Source organism: Polyodon spathula, chromosome 1 (assembly GCF_017654505.1).
Source record: "Polyodon spathula isolate WHYD16114869_AA chromosome 1, ASM1765450v1, whole genome shotgun sequence".
Classification (NCBI taxonomy): Eukaryota; Metazoa; Chordata; class Actinopteri; order Acipenseriformes; family Polyodontidae; genus Polyodon; species Polyodon spathula.
Window position 1 is genome coordinate 82,367,433 of NC_054534.1, and position 23,133 is coordinate 82,390,565.

A 23,133-nucleotide genomic window follows, 5' to 3' on the forward strand; every position below is an offset into this window, starting at 1 on the left:
AGAGAGTTTGTCACATACTAATGTTCCCCCGGAGCTGTTGCTAAACAGAGTGAGGTTCATGGGTTTAACTTTTTTTTTTTTTTAAATTGTAAAATAATAGATAGAACTCTAGATGCATTAAACGTTAAAATACAGTTACTGTGTTTATGTTCTAATATGTACGATAGCTGTACTTTAATTGTAATGCACAGTGGTCCTCTCAAACTTGTATGTTAATTGCTCCGAAGTTAATTTAAACAGTATTTTTTTACCAAATGATCGTTACTATCAACATAGTGCAGCTCTTCTTTGGATTAAAAATACCAAATCATATAATGTATTGTACTTTCACCTGAACCTACTATATTCATTTGTTTTGTTTAACTCTGAGCCTATGTGGCCACGCATATACTAGAGAGCAAGAATGACATCATGTTCCTAAACATAAATGTTAATTGTGCCAGTTACTGTATGAAAATACTGTTTCTGCTTAGTTTACCAGTGTTAATTCCAGTCACAGAAAAGCCAATTCACTGTAGCTGTTAACAAGGACATTACAAGATTACATCTATAATGAACTGTATGCTTCAAATTCAGAATTGTGCATAGGGGGTTGATATTATCACACATTAGTCTAAACACTATATTCATAGCAGTCATTTTAATTAAATATTAAATTAAACACAAATAAATATTTTCTTCTTTCTTCCTGATTTAGGATCAAACAGGCATGCAGCAAACAGAAAAAACAAGCAACCCGGGCCTTTGTGAAAAACAAATGCCTGAAGCTGCTGCCGGTGAAGCCAGCGAGTCTGTTAACTTAGTGTTCCCAGAATTAAACATTGAGAATTCAGAATTGCATAACGGTTCGAAGCTCCTAAAGGCAGAGTTTGAACCCAGCTTGCGGAAGAAGTTTGCCTTTGCAAGAAAAAAGGTATGTTTTCTTTTTCAGCTTAGCGTGAAAAGAAACTGTAGAATGGTTGCACTAGAAAAAAAGTCCTGACAAAAAAAAGTCTTTACTTTCATTTTGTTTCTATAGGAAGGTTTAAGACAAAAGTTTAACAGGTGACCATAGTAAATAACACATCTGAGGAGTATGTGGCAAGGACGGGGTAATTTGACACTTGTATAATAGTCTTAGCTGTTGCCATGTATCTTTTGGAAAGGTCACTTACAATTAAGAGCCACATAGAAGTACATAATAGCAAAGTGCTATCCAAATGGATACTTAAATTATGCCTTGACAAAGAAAGTAAGCACTGTAAGCTGTGCTTGCAGTATACAGCATCCCATCTATTAATTTTATAGCTCTCAAATGTGCAGTTTTGAAAGAAACACACGCTTTAGCAAACACATTATCATTTCAAAGCATGATATCTGTGCTACACTAGGTTAAAGAGAAAACTCTGTTTGGAAGCCATGCTTTCTGCCTGCCTTGCACTTCCTTGGTAATTTCATCTGGAGAATGAAGCTGTCCCAACCCCTTCACTGGATTCTTTCCTATCAATAACCAATTGGTTGCTTCCCCTCTTGACTGACATACTTTCAGCCACTAACATGCTTTTATCCAGAAGACACTGCTGAGGTGAAATGACCCAGGCAGTACAAGTAAGTCATAAAGCATGGCTTCCAAACAGATAAGGCATAGAAACTGAGAGTTTTGTGTAACCTACAGTAGCACGAGTTATCATGCTTTAAGATGAAAATACATGCGTGCTGTAACATGTGTTTCTTTTAAAACTGCACATTTGAGACATACGTAGCTAATGATTGTAGGTGCAAAATGGCTAAGATTTGTGGAATTGTTTTGTTAGCTACACTTACATTAGAGGCAGCCCGTATTTATTTTACGTAGTTGAAATAATAAATACATTTCAAATTTGTTAATACATTTTAAGTTCTCCTAGATAATATATGAATGTAACAACCCTGTAAGGGTGTCTTGAGCTCTGTATTTATAGGCATGTATCCTGATGTAATTTATGCAGAGAATATCTGATTTCTGATTCCATATTTTAGGAAAAAAGACATGATCGAATTATGTACAAACCTGTTTATTATCTCGTATTATTAGATCGAAATGACCCAGCTTGAATATATAACAATGTAAACTCCTGATAATCCATTTATTGGCTTTGCTTAGCCCCTTTGCTTAACATGGTTTAAATGTATAGTACTACAACATAACCCTGATTAGTATTGAGATCATAGATTACTAGTATTTTGACACTGCTAAATAATTAAATAAATAATGGGAAGTACTTAGTTCTGTTTGCATCTCTCTGCAGGCTTTTGCCACCTTCGTCAGCTCAAAGGAAGTCATTCCAATGAACAAGAAGAGCACACATTGGGAGTGCTGTGGCCAGATGTTTCAGGAGCCTGTTGATATACACAAGCATGTCGCCAGGGCTCACGAGAAGGAAATCCTGCCTCATACTGAAGCCATTCTTAGGTTTCTGGAGAGCAGAGACAAGGAGAAAAAACAGCAGGCTTCAACAGGCAGACCTGGAGGGCAGAACGGAGCTGGAGGGACAACAGGCCAAGAGACTGACAGTTCACACTTGCTGCCAGACACCAGCCACATCAACTTCGATCAGTTAGACAAGTAAGAGCTTTAACAGGGTTTGTTTCAACTTCTAATACCTGTAATAAATAGGCTATAATTCATTATGTCAGTCCTGACCTTTACACCCATTCAGAGCTTACTGGTTATGCTGCATTGTGGTATCAGTGATTTTGTCATGTCTTATATTGCCAATCTCAAGAGCAGCTTAAAAGGCAGTCTTGCAGCACCACTTACACGTCTTTGACATGGTCCCTTCCCTCACCAGAGAACCCGGTGAAGTGCTGCTGTATTACTGCTACTGTGAGATAGAGGACACTCACTCAGTCTGTGCCTGGCAGAGGGCTCTGTGTCAGCTGCTGCAGCTCACTGGCAAGGTATGTGTTGCTGTTCTGTTGCACCAATCAAGTGTTACCCACTTGTGGAGAAAAACCCCTCACTGAGGTGAAACTAGTATATTTCAACAAAATTAACTTTAACTGTTGCCATTGACATTCAGACCAATGAAAATATTGGAGAAGAGATTGGGCTAAATTCTAAAAGCTGTTTACTTCAAATCATTATTGGCGCATTTCTTTAAGTCAGGAAAATGTTCCAAATAAAGTTACCAGAAAAAATGTTGCACAAATATGTATTTGGAGTTAACATGTTTCAGAATCTATCCCATATTCCCAAATGTTAGTGTTCTAAACAGATTTAAAGTGCAAACCTGATTTATAGCGGAATGCTTTATATGGGGCATCCAATAATCTATGTAGTTCTGCAGAGTGTAAAACAAAAAGTTCAAATTCTTTAGATTAAATAAGCAGTCAATAATGATACAAAGAATGAGAATATTCTTGTTTTGCTGCTGCTGTTTTTTTAGAAGCCACTTTTCCTGCAGCAGTGCTACAAGGTAATAGGACCCCATCTGAGCCTTATACTCGTGTTCCCTGCAGCACATAAGCAAGTAGATGAGGTTAGGTGGGGCCTTATTGCCTTTGTCGTAAGTTACATATGGACGCAATCAATCACTGTTAAGTGAAAACAAATTTGCCAAAAACCAACACTATTTTATGTTTAATACCAGTTCCTGAGTGTAAATCTGTGCTTTTCCACAGGTGCGAATCGCCAATGAAGGGATAAATGGAACAGTAGGGGGCAGCAAAACAGCGACTGGGCTCTATATTGAGGCAATGCTTTCTCATCCGTCGTTTAAAGCCATGTGCAAAGAGGACTTTAAGGTAAGAATGATCTATATTGTGGGATGATACCTAACTAAAAAGGATATAAAACCATGTGTGAGTAATTATAATTGTGTAATTGTTTTTTTTGTTGTGTTTTTTTTGTAATTCATTATTAAAATCCTTATGGGGGGGTTATGTTTGCTGTATCAGTTTTCTGCTGTGCACACACTCCACTCCTGTTTTACAGCGCAGCGATGGAGGGTCCTACTGCTTTCCAGAGCTGCGGGTTGGAGTCTATAAAGAGATAGTTCCTATGGGAATGGACCCAGACAAGCTCTCCTACAAGCTGGCAGGTTGGTGGATTGGGTTTTGGGTTTTCATGTAGAAGTATCTTAAAGTATGTAGAGCTGTGGCAGGATTTTTTTGTTTGTTACAAAATTATATTTGTCCTCCAGCAATCCACTTGGAGCCAGCTGATTTTCACAAAGAAGTTGAAAAGTTTTTATCTGAGGACAGTCTGGCCCTCAAAGACACTATCCTGCTGGACTGCAGGAATTTCTATGAGAGCAAAATAGTGAGTATGCTATCTTTGGGCTTACATTTTATTTTTTCTTAAGTGCATGTTCGAAGAGTGTTTTCCATTCATTCATTTATAGCAGGGGTCTGAAATCCTGGTCCTGGAGGGCTGGTGTCCCTCCTGGTTTTTGTTCAAGCTGTACACTAAATTAATTAATTGGAACAATTAAGCTTCTAATAAGCACTTAATTGGTCCAGTTAAGTAATTTAGTGTACAGCTGAAACAAAAACCAGGACAGCGGCCCTCCAGGACCAGGATTGGAGACCCCTGATTTATAGTGTTAGAAGACTCCTGCTGTTCACTAAAGAGATTGCTTCAGTGTGCATGTTCACAGCTCTGAGAAGTGCTGCTGCCTGCTACTATTATTATATAGCCTGTGTTAAAGAAGTATTAACCAAGTGTTTGTACTGTAGCTAACACTTGATCTCCTATTAAAAGCTAGACGTTACTGTACAACTTCTCTTTTCCCTTTATTGTTAAAGATTCGGTTTTTATATTTGTGTTATTGTTACTGCTTAAATGTTCACCAGACTCCCTCTGTAATGGAACTTTACTGAAAGAATCATACAATACAGCAGTGTGCCAACTGTATATAGACCCTATGTCAAAGAATGTGATCTTTATCATGGATATAGCCAGAGTTTAAAGGAATGCAGCAGGGAATAGATTAATTTGAATAGATCAGAAAGTCACATGACCCCAATACAGCAGACATGTTAGCTCACAGGTGATAGTGAAGGTTGCCATTAGATTTTGCATGCTGAGTTTTCACAACACTGAAAATTTGACATTGCCAGCTTAAATGGGTTATGAGATATTTAAATAGTAGGTGTATGAATGCTTAATTATGTGTGGAACAGAACACTAACAATTTAAAATTAGTCTTTCAGAATATGTGGATAAAAAAAAGTTTATTTAAAAAAACAATAAACACAAAAAGAAGCTGTTCTGTGTCATTTCTCACCTGTGTTTCTTTAGGGTCAGTTTAAAAACTGCCTGGCTCCAGACATTCGCAAGTTCAGCTACTTTCCAGATTATGTGGACACAAATCTAGAGCTTTTTAAGGAGAAGAAGGTCTTGATGTACTGCACTGGAGGTATTCGCTGCGAGAGAGGTTCGGCATACCTTGTATCAAAGGTATTGAAGGCTATATCTTGGGAACCGTGTATCTGAATTTGACTTTGTATGGTCATTTGTTATGAGAATTTATCCCGTTGCATGTAGGTCACTGTAAGCAAATTTTTGGTGTACTGCTACCTCCGATTTATATTTTTAGAGGGATGAGGGATTATTGCCAAACAATTGTAAACCTACCTACAGACACATTTTTCTCCTTTTTCTGTGTGCTTTTGAAATCAGAAAATCTGTAAGGAAGTGTATCAGCTGAAAGGAGGAATTCACAAATACCTGGAGCAGTTCCCAGACGGGTTCTATCGGGGAAAACTGTTTGTCTTTGACGAACGATACACCATTGCTTCTAACAACGATGTCATCTCAGGTAAGTCATTCCTGACTTCTTTTAAAAGTGTGGTGAAAACCAATGTAACTACTTCACTGCCCTTAATTATTCCCTGTGAATGTGTAACATTTTTACATAGGATATCTGCAGACTGCTTAATAAGAAATTTTTTTTTGCGCCTGGCTCTCTCTCTGTCTGGATGTACCGTAGGGCGGCAGATAATACTCACAGCTCTGATTATGTATTCTATGTGGCCACATGACTTATTTTAGCACCAAAAAAATAGCCTTCATTTATGTGCTCCTACCCAATAATGCTCAGTTGACACGATCTGTCCATTTCATTTTTTGCTGCAGATTTGATATCACTCAACCAATGATGCTCCACTGTTTGACAAGTACCTTTTAAGGGGCTGTGAACCAGCTGCCAGCAGTCCAGTATCAGGAAGTTAGTTGGATCAAATCAATAAGTAAACATTATTAATGTTCATACAAAATCAGTAAAAAATATATTAAAAAAATATCAGATTTAAAAAAATCAGCAGCATAAAAGCGGCAAAATAAGCCCTGGGTCACAGCAACCAAAAAAGAAAACACTGCAACAATGATTAACTTTGCTCAACAGCAGTACAGGTTAAACATTTAAATTTATTTTTGTAATTTCTTTTGTTCAGAATGCAGGTACTGTTGCACACCGTGGGACCAATACAGACTGTGTACAACTCAGAACTGTTGCCAGCTGGTCCTGTCTTGTTCACAGTGTCGAGAGAAGGGGCACACTGCCTGCTGTACCTTCTGCCAGGAGAAAGGACAAAGGTTGACTGATAACAGTGTGCCAGCCTGTGTTGTGGAAAAGGAGGAGTGCGAGTGCACCGACACGAGGCTGCGCGTGCCCATCGACACCCTCTGATACACCTGCCCTGGACATTGTTCATTGTGGAGCCCTCTGGAGATTATTGTGAAACCCAAGACTAGCTCTACACCCCGCTTTCTGGTGGTGCTTGGGATCATAGGTCATGGTGCCGCATTTTCATCCCCAGTTTGTCTAATACGTGTTCAACGCAGGCTTGTTTGGACTTTTTTAAACTAGACCAATCCTTGATACAGTGTGATTAAATGCTGATGCCATCATGAAACAAAATTATTAAATCAATCAATCAATCTTTATTTTATATAGCCCCTTTCATAGTGGATTCCATAACAAAGCGCTTTACAAGATGCAGTAACAACAAGAAAATCCATAATAGTTCAAACAGAGAGAAATGCATAATACGTAACTGCTGTTCTTTAGCAAAGGGTTTGTTATCAGTCAATATTGAACCTTTTTTTAATTAATGATCACAACTGTGACATTGCATTATTGTTGGCTAAATGTCTGTGATAAAATCTTTATAACCTATAGTAACTGACAGAAACAATAGTGTTTTAATTTGACTTTTTTTAAACACTGTTTTGATTTTTTTAAATGTAAAAACTCAAGTTAATAAATCTTTATTGATTTTCTTTTATAGATTTCTTTTTTAATCCCATATATGTAAATGTTGCACCTCACATTAACGGATTCTGTGCCACTGTATTTATGTGTAGATGATATGAGAGTATTCTTCCTGAAAAATAAGTACTTCAATTTCTCTTGTTTTCCTAGTGATGGATTACTGTACATCCAGCTTCAGGTCTCGATATTAAACCTCCCCCCCCCCGAACTTTAAGATTTAGTGTCTTTAAACAGTGAATTATTCTTAGCTGTAAAGTCTGCAACAGTCTACAACTTCCACAAACTGTGACCCACAGCTGATCATTGTTTGGGTGCTATAATAATAAAGATAGATAGGACCTAAAAAGTGACAGAACTAGTATTGTGGTTGTATATAGCTGATGTCATGTTCCCTGGAGAAAACTTTGAAATAGTCTATGTGCTTGACTGCATTCATAGATTTTCAATTACATTTCAATGACATCTCTATATTCTTTCATTGCGCAGCTAATATTACTTAGACCTAATATCATTGTTTATTATGATTAAGCCCAGTTCAGGAAAATAAAAACAGTACCCCAAGTTTAAACTTCTAGAATATTCCTATGTCACAGATCAGAAATTGGACAACAAAAGTAGATACAGCAGCCTGCCAATAGGGTATAAAACCACATTGGGCAGCCAGGCTGGCACAGAATCATACTGATTCGGCAAGTTGTTCATAAGTTCAGAAGGGACACCATTCGTCATTGATTGTTGCCTCCAATCTGCTGCCAGGTCTGTTTTCCAGAATAACCCTGAGTCATCATTCCTTCTTGTGAATCATCAGTAATCGGTGCAGTGATGGATACAGAAGCATCAGCAAACAGAGCACCTGCTATTAGCCCTTTACATTTGCAGAACATTCAAGTCATCAATCATCTGCAGCTGTGTCTTTGCATTCTATACATTTATTTATTTCTGATATGTACCACAATTTCAACATGCATGCTGTGGTCCCATTAAAAATATTACAGGGATAGAAATAAGACTCCTATTGCATAGCAGTTTGATTCGTACCAGGTTTTACTATGAGTTTAATAGAACACGTCTGAGCGTGTTACACTGTGGCTAATCAAGCTTGTAGTAAAACCTGGAATAGGTGAAACTGCTATGTAATAAGTCATAAGTCATATTTCCATCCCTGTCTAAGCAAGTGTAAATCAGGAAAATGCTGCGACTACCCTATCAGATAACACAGTTAAATGAGATCACACTAGCAGTAATGCGCTTTACCAAGGTCATTATTGTTCATCATGGCATTGGATCCACGAAGCCGAGGCCCTTGCTGGGTAAAATGGTAGCAGAATTTCAGCAGTTTGGTGTTTTTCTCCAGCGTGCTTGCAATCTCCATTTCCACCTTTTTAAAAGCTGCTGGCTCTACAAAAGTCAAAGTATAACATACACACATTACATTATTAGTTTAAATTACCACACGAGAACTACCACATTAATACCACTAATTCCAAATCCCAGGTTTATAAAATAATGTTTTTTGAGCAATTTATTGTTAGAATTTCCAATATTAAAATCACATATATAGTCTTTTTTTCCTTTGTGCTGAGATGTGTGTAAGGCTGACACTGAAATGCAAACATTGTCTCAACATAAAAATCAACAGCCCTGTTCTTACCTGATTGTCAATTTTTAATTCTATAAAGAGACGTGTTGAATTGGAGAGCTTCTACTAACGACAGACCTTGTGTTTGGATTTGGAATTTGCCATGCATTTTTTCATAACAGCATTTTGAAACTAATTTGTATGTGTATATATATGTATAAGTACATGTAGAAAGTAAAGTATTTATATAATGTACGTAACTTAATGAGATTCCTGGGCTTGAATCTTTGCTACTAGTTTTGTGCATTGTGAAAGCTGCTGATGGCAAAAGTCTTGTTTCTTTTTGTTTACAGTTTTCTTTTCTCATTCTGAATGCTTTGTAGATAAATGGCATCTCAAGTAAGTAGTAAGTGTTATTTCCTAATTGCTTATGCCTCAAAAGTATAGAAAATGGCTATTATTCCCCACAAACTTTGCTTTTGTGACCAGGACAGTGATATTTCAAAATATCACTATTTCCAATGGGAAAACGGGCAAATGTGTGTCTTTTCGTTCACATAAAGTCAGAAAAAAACAACATATGAATCCAAATTAGCATGTATTTATACTAAAGTAATACAAAAATGACTACAAAAGATTTAGAAGTGAGTAGTTTTTCGAGATTTACGATTATGCTGGGTGTCATCTGCATAGGAGTGAAACATGAGGCTATGTTTGTGGATGAGGTGACCCAAGGGAAGCATGTAGATGTTGATGAGAAGAGGCCCAAGAATTGACCAGAGACACCACAAGTGACCAGGTTTGCGTCAGCACTGCTCCCATCATAGAAAACAGACTGCATGCATCCAGATAGGTAAGAGGACAGTCAGGAGAGACAGGTTCCAGAGATCCCAGCATACTTCTGGAGTAAGCATATAGTCTTGTGAGAAATTAAACCTGGCTGAATAAACCCATATATAACACGGAGCTGAAATTGATCATTCACAGTACAGTACAGGTGACAAGTCAAGCTACAAATATAGCCTCTTTTTTGTTTCACATTAACCTCTTTTACTATATGCAGCTAACCTCTCCAAAAACATATTGAAATGATATATTCCTATACCTTATAGCCTGGAATTACAATGCATTAAAATATACATTTATCTACACATCCTACCCCACAACTTTGAAGTGAAAAAAATATTCTAGAAATTTGTAGAAAATTAATAAAAAAAAAAAAAAAGAAATAGATTGGTTGAGTAAGTGTCCACCCCCCTTGTAATAGCAATCCTAAATTAGCTCAGGTGTTACCAATCACCTTCAAAATCACACACCAAGTTAAGTGGCCTCCACTTGTGTTAAAATGTAGTGATTAACATGATTTCAGGATAAATTCAGCAGTTCCTGTAGGTTCCCTCTGCTGGGTAGTGCATTTAAAAAAAGACTCAACCAGAGCACCAAGGTGCTTTCAAAAGAACACCGGGACAAAGTTGTTGAAAGGAACAGATCAGGAGATGGGTATAAAAAAATATCAAGGGTCTTAAATATCACTTGGAGCACGGTCAAATAGATTATTAAGAAGTGGAAGGTATATGGCACCTCCAAGACCCTGCCTAGATCAGGCTGTCCCTCCAAACTGGATGACCGAGCAAGAAGAATACTGATCAGAGAGGCTACCAAGAGGCCAATGGTCAAAGTGTGCATGTGACAACAAATATCCCAAGCACTCCACAAATCTGGCCTGTATGGTAGGGTGTCAAGAAGGAAGCCATTACTCAAGCAAGTCCACCTTGAATCCTGTTTGAAGTATGCAAAAAACACTCAGGAGATTCTGTAGCCATGTGGCAAAAAGCTTTGTGGTCTGATGAAACTAAAATTGAACTTTTTGGCCTAAATGCAAAGCCTTATGTTTGGCGCAAACCCAACACAGCGCATCACCCAAAGAACACCATCCCTACTGTGAAGGAAGCATGGTGATGGCAGCATCATGTTATGGGGTTGTTTCTCATCATCAGGGACTGTGACTCTTGTCAGGATAGAAGGGAAAATGAATGGAGCAAAGTAGAGAGGTCCTTGAGGAAAACCTGTTGCCCTCTGCAAGTAAGCTGAAACTGGGATGGAAGTTCACCTTTCAGCATGACAACGACCCAAAGCACACAGCCAAAGCTACATTGGAGTGGCTAAGGAAGAAAAAGGTAAATGTCCTCGAGTGGCCCCGTCAGAGCCCCGACCTAAATCCAATCGAAAATCTGTGGCATGACTTGAAGATTACTGCCCATCAACGCTCCCCAAGGAACTTGACAGAGCTTGAACAGTTTTGTAAAGCATGGTAAAATATTGCCAAATCTACATGTGCAAGTTGGTAAAGACCTTTCCCACAGACTCACAGCTATAATTGCTGCCAAAGGTGCTTCCACCAAGTATTAACTCAGGGGGGTGGAGACTTATCCAATTATGATCTTTCAGTTTTGTACTTTTAATATATCATTTTTTTCTCAATAAAAACTTTTACCCCTTAACAGTGTGGAGTATGGTGTGTAGATAAGTGGGAAAAAAAATCCTCATTTAAAAATACATGAAACAGACATTTGACACAACAAAATGTGAAAAAAGTTGAAGGTGGTGTAGACTTTCTGTAGGCACTGTATTCACACATACATATATATACATATATTTTTAAGTTTTTTTTTTTTCACAAGTTTTATGACCTTTGAGTTCAGGAGCTTCTTTTCAGTTCTAGTTGCTTCCATAAAAAAAGATGTCATGTACCGTACTGTAGGCTAGATCTGTCAGGTCAATCTTTTTTATACCTTTTTGCAAAACAGGGTTTGAAGTTTATTCTCACTTTCAAGCAGTATTCAACAGTCTTCAACAGCCAGTTGTGAGAAAATTTAGTCACAGAGCAATGCTTATTTCTTTATATATAATCGAACCACAAGGCCATCATCTGAAGACCTTTTTTGTATCTGAACTTTATTTTGCTTAGATGCATCAAGCACAACAGCTAAAATGTATTTCCAGCAGAGGAAAAAAGCCCTATCAAATGTGGTAAACTAAAGAAACTGCTAATGGAGCATAATATTTTATGTATCATACTTATTCTACCATAACACTTCTCTTACGTCTTATAAACTAGGTATTTATTGCAACCCCCCCCACCCCCACCACTTTGGCATTACACCCTGCTCCAATGCACACTGGCAGTATCAGTGATAAATCAAGGATTTGAATCACATGATTTAAAAAAAACAATCATTGATTTAAATAATTTTTCATTTACTACCCATTTTATATAGTTTCTCAAGGAAAAGACATGAAAAGCATGTTTTAAAAACATTTTATTAACACTGATCTTAAAACTCTTACTGTCTATAAACAAACTCTTAGGGCTGTATCCTGATCACAGCACAAATGCGAGTGCAAGCGCGAATGGCACTTGTCCTCGATTCTGTGGCTCAAATGGAGCGAAGACATAAAAAAAACAAAAACAAACAAACACTGCACTGAAATGGTATTCTGAAGACATGGTCTTTCCCAGTTAGAGCACCTGCCTATCATTAACATATTTGCCAAAGCGATTCTGACGGCAGTGCAAAGGGGTCTCAAATAGAAAATTGTGCACTGTTAACACCTGCTGAAACCAGGTTTACTTTAGTGGTGCAATCAGGAACTAACAATTGAACACACTATAAAAAGTGTATAGTGTAAAAATATAAAAAACTGCATGTGTTTGGGTTTACACAGAAAGAGGAAATCAAAGAAAGAAAAGTAAAAGAATGGCTGGGATGAGCGAGGGGTATTTTTCTCTGGCGTACTCCATCGCTAAATTCTTGTAGTTCACATATTATAGTTCACATTTAGAGGATGCCACAATGATAAATAATTTGCTTTATTTATGTATTCATTAAATATTGAGTAATTTAGTTTGGTATGTAACTATTCACAAACCACCACTTCCAACATCCTTAAATTCCCAGTTTGGAGGTACTGTAGAGGTACAACAAAAAAAAATGCATTTATTTATTTAATAAAAAATCAAATAAATCAATTTTTTTTATTATTAACACAGCACCCCCCCAAAAAATCAGATGTTTAATAAATATGTACTGTAGTTAAAATGTACACTATATGATTTTTGATAATCTATTTTCAGTTGTTTTATTAACATGTATCTGTAATAAAATGAAATGTGAAAAAAAAAAAAAAAAAAAAAAATAAAAATAAAATTCACAGGCTCTACCTAGAAGGAACAATGTACTATCTGAACAGGCCATCCAATCAGGTCAGTCTTGAAAGGAAAAATGGCACAGAGATCTGTGACTGCAGTACTTTTGATCCCTAGGGGGCGGGGTCATGACTGCGTCACAGGCTCAGAGCAGCTTTGGTGTATTGTTTAAGGATTCAGGTCTTTAGGAGGTAAATACCCATTCAGTAATGGTTACATTTCGGACTTGAAAGGGAACAGACATGTTACAAATTTATAGAACCAAACTGTCATAGGGATTCCTAAGGGGAAATATGCTGTTTTTTTAAATTAATTTTTTTAAAAAGAAATATGCAACATACGGCTTAATGAACTTTATTTCTAAATACAACTATATATTTATAATTAGTGCATTTAACAGTGCATCCAACTGAAGTAAACAATACTGTGTAAACAAAACAAAAAACAGTGCTTTTCAAACTTTTTTTTTTTTTTTAAATATACTGAACCTTGTAAACATTTGTATTGCTTGCGACAAAATCAATTAAACCCTTTATACAAGTCAGCTAGTAAACTAGTGTCTAAATTGGACTGTTTGTATGCAATGGATTGATAATTACACACCTCCATACAAATAACTAAACCATTTAAATTCCCACATTTATAACGTGACTTACCAATCTCCAGCATCTGCTGTCTTTGAACTTATTATATTTAGTTATTTTATTTTTGTATCTATTTTTAAACATTTCAACAGCAGTGCTCCAAAACAATGTATATTTCTGGGCTAAACAAATGTATTTCTTTAACACATGTGCTGGATAAATTTAACAAATCTTAAAAGGTTTTCAGATACTCCAGTTCATATCATACCAGCACTAACTGTTGCACAGCATTATGCGGCTTTGGAAAGTTCCTCAATAAACTCATACATTATGTCATGAATCCAAATGTCAGCTTCTTCATGTGAAGTGTCCACCAAATACACCACCACTTTCCTCTCCCAGGGGTGTGCGCTTTCATGTACAGTATCCAGTTGTGCCACAAGTGGTTTCTTCTCCACATGGTTACGGAACACTATTGAGGCCTCTTCGGACCACTGCTTCTGCTTCACTCCTTTAAAAAGAAAAGCAAAACTGAATCATCAGTAAACACAACAGAATAGCATTTTACAGTATGCCAGACGTGGATCGTTACTTTAATTCCACACAAATGGAATGATTCATTTGTTCTTAGGAATGTATAAAAACTGAAGTGCACTGAAGCAGTATAACCATCCATCTGTAGAGTATGCACAACTAAATCATTGGGGGGGGGGGGGGCTATATTATTAAGTAAAGTAAAGGAAGATGAATGCCTGCTATAACATCCAGTGTTGATTCCACAAACAATAGCTTAAAATATCTGTAGTCTATTTGATTAAAACATTAAATATTTCAAATTACCAGGAGGAGATAAAATAGGAGATTAAATAAAATAATTGATTTTATATATTTTAAAATTATATATATAAAATTATATATATACTCCATATAATTATAAAAATTATATGGAGGCCAAATATAAGTCTATATAAAATAATGTTTATTAGAATGAATATAGATTTAAAGATAAGTAAAAATGATGTCACAATATATAGAACACCATTACATCATGTAAGAATAAATCATGGATTTGAACATAAACAATAACAAGCATGCTGTCAAAAAGCTATAAATACCTCCAATGTTTTGATTCAAACACATGCTCCCTTGAAAGCTATGTGCAACATATTGAAACGTTGGGCAGCTGGCTCTTGGAGCTTTTATATATATATACATACACACACATTTTATATATATATATATTATATATATACACACATACACATACACACACACACAGTTGCTTGCAAAAGTATTCAGACCCCTCACCAATTCTCTCATATTACTGAATTACAAATGATACATTGAAATTTCGTTCTTTATGATATTTTATTTTTAAACACAGAAACTCAGAATCAATTATTGTAAGGTGACATTGGTTTTATGTTGGTAAATATTTTTAAGAAAAATAAAAAACTGAAATATCTTACTTGCATAAGTATTCAACCCCTGTGCTGTGGAAGCTCCCAGTTTGCACCAATGAAAGAAATTGCCCTAATGAGGACACAATTACCTTACCATTGGCCTCCACCTGTGAACCATTAAAGTTGCTGTCACATTTTCTGGATAAAAACCCCACTGTTGAAGGATCATCGGTAAGGCTGTGAAACTGAGAGAAAATGAAGACCAAAGAGCATTCTACAGAAGTTAGAGATAAAGTAATACAAATGCATAGATTAGGGAAAGGGTACAAAATAATATCCAAGTGTTTGGATATCCCAGTGAGCACAGTTGGATCAATAATCAGGAAGTGGAAGCTGCATCACACCACCCAGGCACTGCCAAGAAAAGGCCGTCCCTCAAAAGTCAGCACTCAAACAAGAAGGAGAATTGTGAGAGAAGCCAGAGAGAGGCCAACAATCACTTTGAAGAAGCTACAGAGTTCAGTGGCTGGGAGTGGAGTAATGGTGCACCATATCAAGAGCTCTGCATAACACTGGCCTGTATGGGAGGGTGGGAAGAAAGAAGCTGTTACTCAAAAAGTACCATCTGAAAGCACGTCTGGAGTTTGCCAGAAAGCATGAGAGTGACCCAGCTGCAATGTGGGAAAAGGTTTTGTGGTCAGATGAGACCAAGATAGAGCTTTTTGGCCAAAACTCAAAGCGCAATGTGTGGCGCAAACCTAACACTGCCCATGCCTCAAGACACACCATCCCTACAGTGAAGTATGGTGGTGGCAGCATCATGCTGTGGGGATGCTTCTCATCAGCAGGGACTGGGAATCTTGCTTCAGTCCACTAAAAAACTGAAGCTTGGGAGGAAATTCACCTTTCAGCAGGACAATGATCCCAAGCACAAGGCCAAAGCAACATTGGAGTGGCTCAAGAACAAAAAGGTGAATGTCCTACAGTGGCCCAGTCAAAGTCCTGATATCAATCCCATTGACAATCTGTGGCACTATTTGAAAACTGCGGTCTACAAGCGTCGTCCAACCAACCTGAACAACCTGGAGCAAATCTGCCAAGAAGAATGGGCCAAAATCACTCTGACACGGTGTGCAAAGCTGGTACATACTTACCCCAAAAGACTTAAAGCTGTTATTGCAGCGAAAGGTGGCTCTACCAAATATTAATGTGTGGGGGTTGAATACTTATGCAAGCAAGATATTTCAGTTTTTTATTTTTCTTAAATATTTCCCAACATAAAACCAATGTCACCTTACAATAATTGATTTTGAGTTTAAGTGTTTTAAAATAAAATAACAAACAGAACGAAATTTCAATGTACCATTTGTAATTCAGTAATATGGGAGAATTGGTCAGGAGTCTGAATACTTTTGCAAGGCACTGTATATATTACAACTGGAAATCTTTATCCAACTGTATTAGCACAAGACAGACAGTGTTTGCTTGAGTAGAAGCAACTAAGTAAAACATGTCTACTCTGTACTATTTAGCTGTTTACAAGTAAGACTTGGAACCTTGTTTCTAGCTTTGCAACTAAACATGGTTCTTCTGCACATATACCTACATTGGGAAATCAGAATTCTGGATTCGTCATTTTTTCCTCCGGACTTGTTTCCTCTCACCGACAATTGTTAGGGAACATTAGACAAAGTCTAAATCAACTGTCTTGGTCATGGTAAATTACCCGGATTGGTCTGCAGCAAAGGCATTTGCATGAACACGTGCAACATTTATTTGTAATTCTAGGTAGAATTAATTATATCCCCTGTGGGAGTTAGACCTAGTTTTTCTGCAATGTATTATTTTAATCTTACAAGAAATAATCGCCAAATTGTTTGCGGAGAGATTAATGCATGCTTTTGTATCTTCTAGAATTGATTATTGTAATGCCCAATTCTCTGGTGTTTATAACCACGTTATCTCGACTGCAACTTATACAAAATGCTGCAGCTAGAATTTTAACCAGGATGAGATCACATTACTCCTGTGCTAAAATCTCTGCACTGGCTTCCGGTCTGATTCAGGACAGAGTTGTTGAAGGTGTTGCTTTTAACTTAAGGCATTAAATGGCCTTGCACCATCATATTTAAATGATCGTTTAATACCGTATATTCCTAGACACCCCTACAGATCACAGAATGCCAGGTTGCTTGCTGTCCCACAATTTCTACTTTCATAATGTAGCGTTTTTATGCTAAAATTATGTTCCATTTATTCTCTGCCTTGTTTCATTCCAAGTGTTTTTCCTTTTGTTTTTATTACTTTCATTAATATTTGTCAATGGTTTTTATTCAAGTGAAGCCCTTTGCAACAATTTTTATTGTGAAGGCGCTATATTAAAGACTATTATTAACTTTGTTTAGTATGGCTCTTTCACTGGTATTGAAGGTAGGATTAAAAAGTACAGCACATTTGGATTAAGTTCAAACTGGGAATTATTCTTCTACGGAGGTGACTTTTTGGACTATCTGATTGTTTTGTTTGAACCCACATTGAATTTTAAAAAATGATCAGTATTCCTTTTCTTTGTCCGAGTGTTTACTACATTTTAGCTGTACACTATCACCACATGTACCCTCTGCTTGCCCCCCCCCCACCTTTGATTATGATTAAGGGCAGTTGTACAATCTTCATTGTTGTGCAATTAATAAGTTAATACATTCTGTGTATGGCACTTTATAAGGCGATGCTATTTCACAGTTTGCACATCTAGATTTTGCGTAAACTGCACAAGATTCTCTCAATATTTAAAGTGACTACCTACGCACAATGTAATAACATCTAATTTAAGCAATTAGGGGGAGCAAGCTCAGGAAACCCAAAATGAATGTGCTATCACTTACCAGCAAGTTGAGCTGCGACTCCCTGGAAAGGCAACTGCCTGAACTCTTCAATCAGGGGCTGTACCTTTGTAGAGTTCACCAGTTCATGTCTGCCATAGTCCAGCTCATATACAGATACCAGACCATTAATTAGTTTTCCTTTCACAAGTACACGATGCCAGCTGAAAAATACAGGCAAAGCAAATTCAGCATTGCATCTGTAAGGCATATTAACTTAACTTTCTGTATGTACCGTGGTTTAACAGCAATGTTTAAAAATGACCATCAGTGCTGGCGACAACTCAACCAAACACATAGGCTGCTGTTGTGCGCTCGTGTCAGAGATAGATGTCCAACTGTTCTGGATTTTGACATGACCCAAGAAAATCAAATAGAAAAACACCCCTTGTGACCGAGCCCTGTGGTAACAGTGCACTTAAAAGGCAAGTCAATACATTTCTAAGCAAAAACAAACATTATACTAGTTATATTACCTACTAGGTCATATTTCAAAGTATACAAATAAATGTCAGCATTGTAGTAACAAACATTTTAAACAAATGCAATGTCTTCTATTAATCTCTAGACTCAAAAGTGTATTTTAACATCCATCAGAAACCTATATACTTCAAATGCAAGATACAATTTTGTTTTCTTTAGTTGTAACACCCTTGTTTTTTCTGGCCTCAACTGGTTAACCCGGTCACATACCCCATTTTTGCTTGTCTTAACACTCAAAAGCCAGAGTAGAGCGTACAGTGTAACGAGGGTTTTTTTTTTCCTTAAAAGGATTTTATACTTACTATACACAGAAAAATACCCTCGAGCAGTCCATGACGATGGGTTTGTGCGCCATAATTTTTACACATTACCCTCTGCTGGACAGTAATGGAACTGCAGATTCCCAATAAAATGTAATATTTCCAAGTTAGGACTATTGATTTAAGAAAACAACAACCACCACCACACACATTTAAATGGCCCTTGATGCACAACTGAATACATTTTCTAGATGCTTAACCAAAAACATAAGTATACAATTCTGTACTATTTAGCATTTTTGAATTTCAGAAAACCTACTTGTTTTCCACTTTAGCAGCATATATTTGATTCTTTTCAATGTGAATGGGCTTTCCTTCCATTGTATTGTAATACAGGATCATTTCACCCATCAGAACTTCCAGTTTATACAGATCCTGCCAGGGCTGCAGGACAAAATATCCAGGATGACAAGCAACGGAAACGTAAATATCCATGTTCTGACCGGGCTGTGGCAAAGCCAGTAGCGGGGGAAGCTGGCCAATTTGGCAATCGCCAGCTTCAGGCATTGCTGTCTTGGGCTGCGAGATTGGGCTTCTTTCTTTCTTCGGACTCGCAGAGCTACTGCTCAAGAAGACATCTTTCTGGTGCTTTCCATCAGCAATCTGGAAATTTATGCTGCATTTGTGGTCATAGAAATTCTTGGATGTAAACAGGTAAATGTGCACCTGTCCCTTGGCTTCATCCAATTTGACTATCTGGAGAGGAATGAAAAAATGAAACTTAATGATTCAATTTCACTCAAAGCGCGGTTCAACCTAGTCCAGTGCCACTGCATGTACCAGTGTCCCAATATCCCTGAATGTATCACACACATCCACTTAAATTTATTTTTAAAGAAAGTGACCAACCAATTTACCTTTTATTTACTCTGATTAGCACAATGTGAAGTTATATTCAACATAAATTGCCCTGTTTCAACTATCAAGTTAACAGTACAAATATTGATGCAATCATAAAATATACCTAGTGTCTGCCAGTTTACCACTATGAACCAATCACAGGAACTTAAGATAACCTTTTCAGATTAAACCTATTTTCATTATTTTCTTGATGAAATCATGAAAGAATCAATGCTTATATGCAGGAGAAAAAAATAGCACAGAACAGCCTTTGTAAACAACATTGATTCATGGATGAAAGTGGCCAATGATCATTTTGACAAACTCAGTATCTGGGCTCGAAATTACAGCCGGCCATGCGGCAATTGCCATAATGCCCTTCAAAATTTATATCTATTCACGACCACGATGCCCTTTTAGCTACAGCAACTACAGACGCCTGCATTAGACCCAAACAATAACAAGATTTTGTGACTGTCGCATCTGTGGGGGAAAAAAAACCAAACAAACCAACCAACCTTTCAAGCACATGGTTTCTACCAAGTGTAATAGCGCCATTTCAGAAGAGTCCAGAAAAAAAAAAAAAAAAAAGTAGAAAGGCTTGCTCAATCTGCAAAACATTTTTTTTTTAATTTGCCCCTAAACTTAAATATATGAATTTGTTAAACCTTTGAAAACTGCATTTAAATCGTCTCAATGCAAGCCTACTTTTAGAAGGGCGAAACGAGTAGTGCATTTTCATGCGGTGCGGTCATCCCCTCCTGACAGGTGTTGCGCGTCATTCCGTTAAATCTGCAGTCAGCAGTAGCGACAGTAGAGTGAGGCGGTTGAGTGGATTCGGAGGAGAGTAGGCTGTGAATTCGAAGGAGAAAGAAACTGTAGTCTCAATGGACAAGATGGGAAAAATGACTTAGTTCTTCAGACCGGCAAAGAGAGCACGAGTGGTAGAAGATGACGGCGAAGCGGCAAGGTAATTACAAAAGTTAACGGCCGTGGCGAAAACTAATGTTAGATGGACAAATTGATCTTCCATTGGGAAAGTAAAGGACATGACAGCTTGGATGATTTGATGGTTAAATCTGTTGTATCAACAAAATAAAATATCTACACAGCAGTCAGAGTGACCAACAAAGAGGAAACGCAACTTTTAGATAGCAAAGAATGTCTGCAAGCTATGCTCGTACCATCACCTCAGGTTAGGGTTGTCACCTTTGAGATACCACTTAGCTAACTATTTGATTACCCGAACTCTGCTCCCTTACGCTACCAAGAGTAAAAAGGCAAATGTGTGTGCACTAAGCAGACAGCATAACGGTGTAAGCCGGTAAAGTTTATCCGGGTTCACAAAGTGTTCAAACAATGTCCAAGATGAGATTTCTTCCCTCTTTACTATTTCTTCCCTATTTCCTTAGGCACGAGTTTTTTTCCTTTTGTCTACTGAATTAAAATACACAACACAATGAGCAGCAACGTCACAGCGCGTAGCTCTTCCAATTAAAGCAACAGTAGTATAATATTGCGCAAAATAATTTTTACTGTAGTGAATTCAGAATAAAACACCTATCATAGAGCAACCTAAATATTCTACATCTGTTTAATAATAACAAATAATATTACATAATCTTAGTGTAAATACTGTAACCTGGCCAAAATAGAAAATTCCAACATTACAATAGTTTAACATTACTAATTACAACTAGCCATCAAGTACTGACATCAGATTAATCAAAGTCAAGTTACTTTGTTTATTCAATAACCTGTAAATTCAGAACAAGGAACACTTGCTATATATATGTTAAGTGACTGAAGTAACATATATTGAAAGGCTTCGTTTAGCCACTTTCTTTTAAGACATGGGCTCTCTTTGGTTACCATACACAGTTAGAAACATACTAAATATATATACATAAAAACCATCATGAAAAAATATATAAATATATTGGGCCAGACAAAATTGCATCCGGGCCAGTAAAAACACTTGCTCAGTGGCCCGAGGGGCCAGTAGTTAAAAAACTAAAAAAAGTAAAGCCCTCCATGTCTTATGATTTATCATAATAACACGACATCTTTGTCAGAGGTAGATCTAAAAAATCTGATCTTTATTTCCCAGTCAATTATTCTTTTTCAGTTCACCTAGTCATTAGCCCATGCAAAATTGCAGAAAATGGGATTTAAAAAAGGCCAAAATTTCTCAACTGGGCCCTACCAAAGGTTTTATAATGTTACCCCAGGCCAAAACCTGGCATCCCTGGACCTATATAAGCCAAATCTGAATGTTAGGAAGGGGCACGGGTGTTAAACTGACCACGACAACGAAGCCGGACTGACCGCGCTTAGTCACCACCCAAGCCCCTTTTTGAGGCGGAAAAAACCCTGGTGATGAACCGAAAGTTATTTTTAAATATAAAACTGCTGTACTGTTATGCTTCTATTGATGCATAGTTGTTTTTCTTGTGTACAACAACTGTCTAATTATCATTATAGCTACATAAACATCAAACTTAAAATCAGATTACCATGATGAATGCTTAATCTCAGGAAAAACTGTAAGTAACTTCTTGTATGCAGAGATTAATTACTACAGTACTCAATAGGTCATACGATACGGTGGGCAGTAAAAACAAAACATGAACTGTAGTATATAACAACCAGGATTAGGGCTTCTAATTTTTTATTTTAACTGATAAAAAAAAAATTTAAAAAAATACACCAGTGTATAGGTGTATAGCCAATTAACACCAGAAAAACACTGGAAATGGTTACTCAATTCACGTTGACTTCACCTCTTTCCCATTTATAAAAAATAAATAAATAAATAAATAAATAAACCAACACTACAAAAAACAAAAACAAACTACCTTTCAGCAGTCGGGCAATGTCCCGCCTTCCTGACTCGTATCTACCAATAATTCGTCCTGAATACTTTAAACCCACCCTAACAACTGAGTCGCAGCAAATTCCTACATTTCTATTGGAGACTCCACTTGTGAGATTTAAAACGAGATTACAATTACAGTAGAAGGCTTGTTCGCAGGATTTAAAGAAATATTACAGTTAGATAGTGAGGATTTAAAACAGTATTGCGAATTGTTGTAAAATGTAAAACAAACGCCTAGACACACAAAAACCCCAAAAGAATGCCCGTGAACACAAGGATTTTGTTGTGGATGGCAGCATAGGAAAGAAGGTACAACTAAGTGTGCAAGTACTGTCAAGATACTACTATTGTGGCAGAACATCCCCCCCCACCCCCCCCCCAAAAAAAAACTGCCAAGCATTTTGGGAAGTAACCAAAAACAATAGATTTTACAAAGTATATACAAAGTGAAAGCACTAATATAAAAAAAAAACAAAAAAACATTATTTATATAACTCAACAATATCTAAAAAACAAAGCACTGAAAAATAAAAAACAGAAGCTAACTTTCACAACTGAAGATTGCATGTTTGATTACCTTGCATACCAAACAAATGAAAGCACCACCAAACTTGTCATGGTCATGGTGTCATTTTTCTCTCAGACTCCCTCTATATACTACTACAACCCACAAAAAGATCTGACCAAATTCAATGAGCAAAATGCAGAAAATCAGACGG

At 37.0% G+C, this 23,133-nt stretch overlaps 2 protein-coding genes across 3 annotated transcripts in view; one reads left to right on the forward strand and one right to left on the reverse strand.

Moving 5' to 3' along the window:
* Positions 1–7: 7 nt before the first annotated feature.
* LOC121323222 (thiosulfate sulfurtransferase/rhodanese-like domain-containing protein 2) lies at positions 8–7,201 on the forward strand. The gene is made up of 10 exons (XM_041264144.1): positions 8–49; positions 698–913; positions 2,268–2,584; positions 2,811–2,919; positions 3,643–3,765; positions 3,956–4,061; positions 4,164–4,282; positions 5,264–5,422; positions 5,645–5,783; positions 6,418–7,201. Exons 2-10 carry the CDS (start codon positions 710–712, stop codon positions 6,651–6,653), a joined length of 1,512 nt encoding a protein of 503 aa, XP_041120078.1. The 5' UTR covers positions 8–49; positions 698–709; the 3' UTR covers positions 6,654–7,201.
* Positions 7,202–12,986: 5,785 nt separating this feature from the next.
* The window catches only part of LOC121323230 (tudor domain-containing protein 7B-like), a 51,457-nt gene continuing 41,310 nt past the window's right edge, over positions 12,987–23,133 (reverse strand). For both annotated transcript variants that reach the window (XM_041264165.1, XM_041264156.1), the window contains 3 exons: positions 18,956–19,392; positions 17,897–18,057; positions 12,987–14,119 (listed from right to left, as the gene is read on the reverse strand). In XM_041264165.1, the coding sequence (XP_041120099.1) occupies positions 13,899–14,119; positions 17,897–18,057; positions 18,956–19,392 (819 nt within the window). In that variant the 3' untranslated portion in view covers positions 12,987–13,898. The remainder of the gene's footprint in view (positions 14,120–17,896; positions 18,058–18,955; positions 19,393–23,133) is intronic.

What these genes read in the sequence shown, in the direction of transcription:
- LOC121323222 (XM_041264144.1), top strand. Translation starts at nt 710, where the DNA reads ATGCAGCAAACAGAAAAAACAAGCAACCCGGGCCTTTGTGAAAAACAA. An exon ending in AACTTCGATCAGTTAGACAA is followed by an intron (nt 2,585 to 2,810) that starts GTAAGAGCTTTA and finishes TTCCCTCACCAG; the next exon opens with AGAACCCGGTGAAGTGCTGC. An exon ending in TGTGCAAAGAGGACTTTAAG is followed by an intron (nt 3,766 to 3,955) that starts GTAAGAATGATC and finishes CCTGTTTTACAG; the next exon opens with CGCAGCGATGGAGGGTCCTA.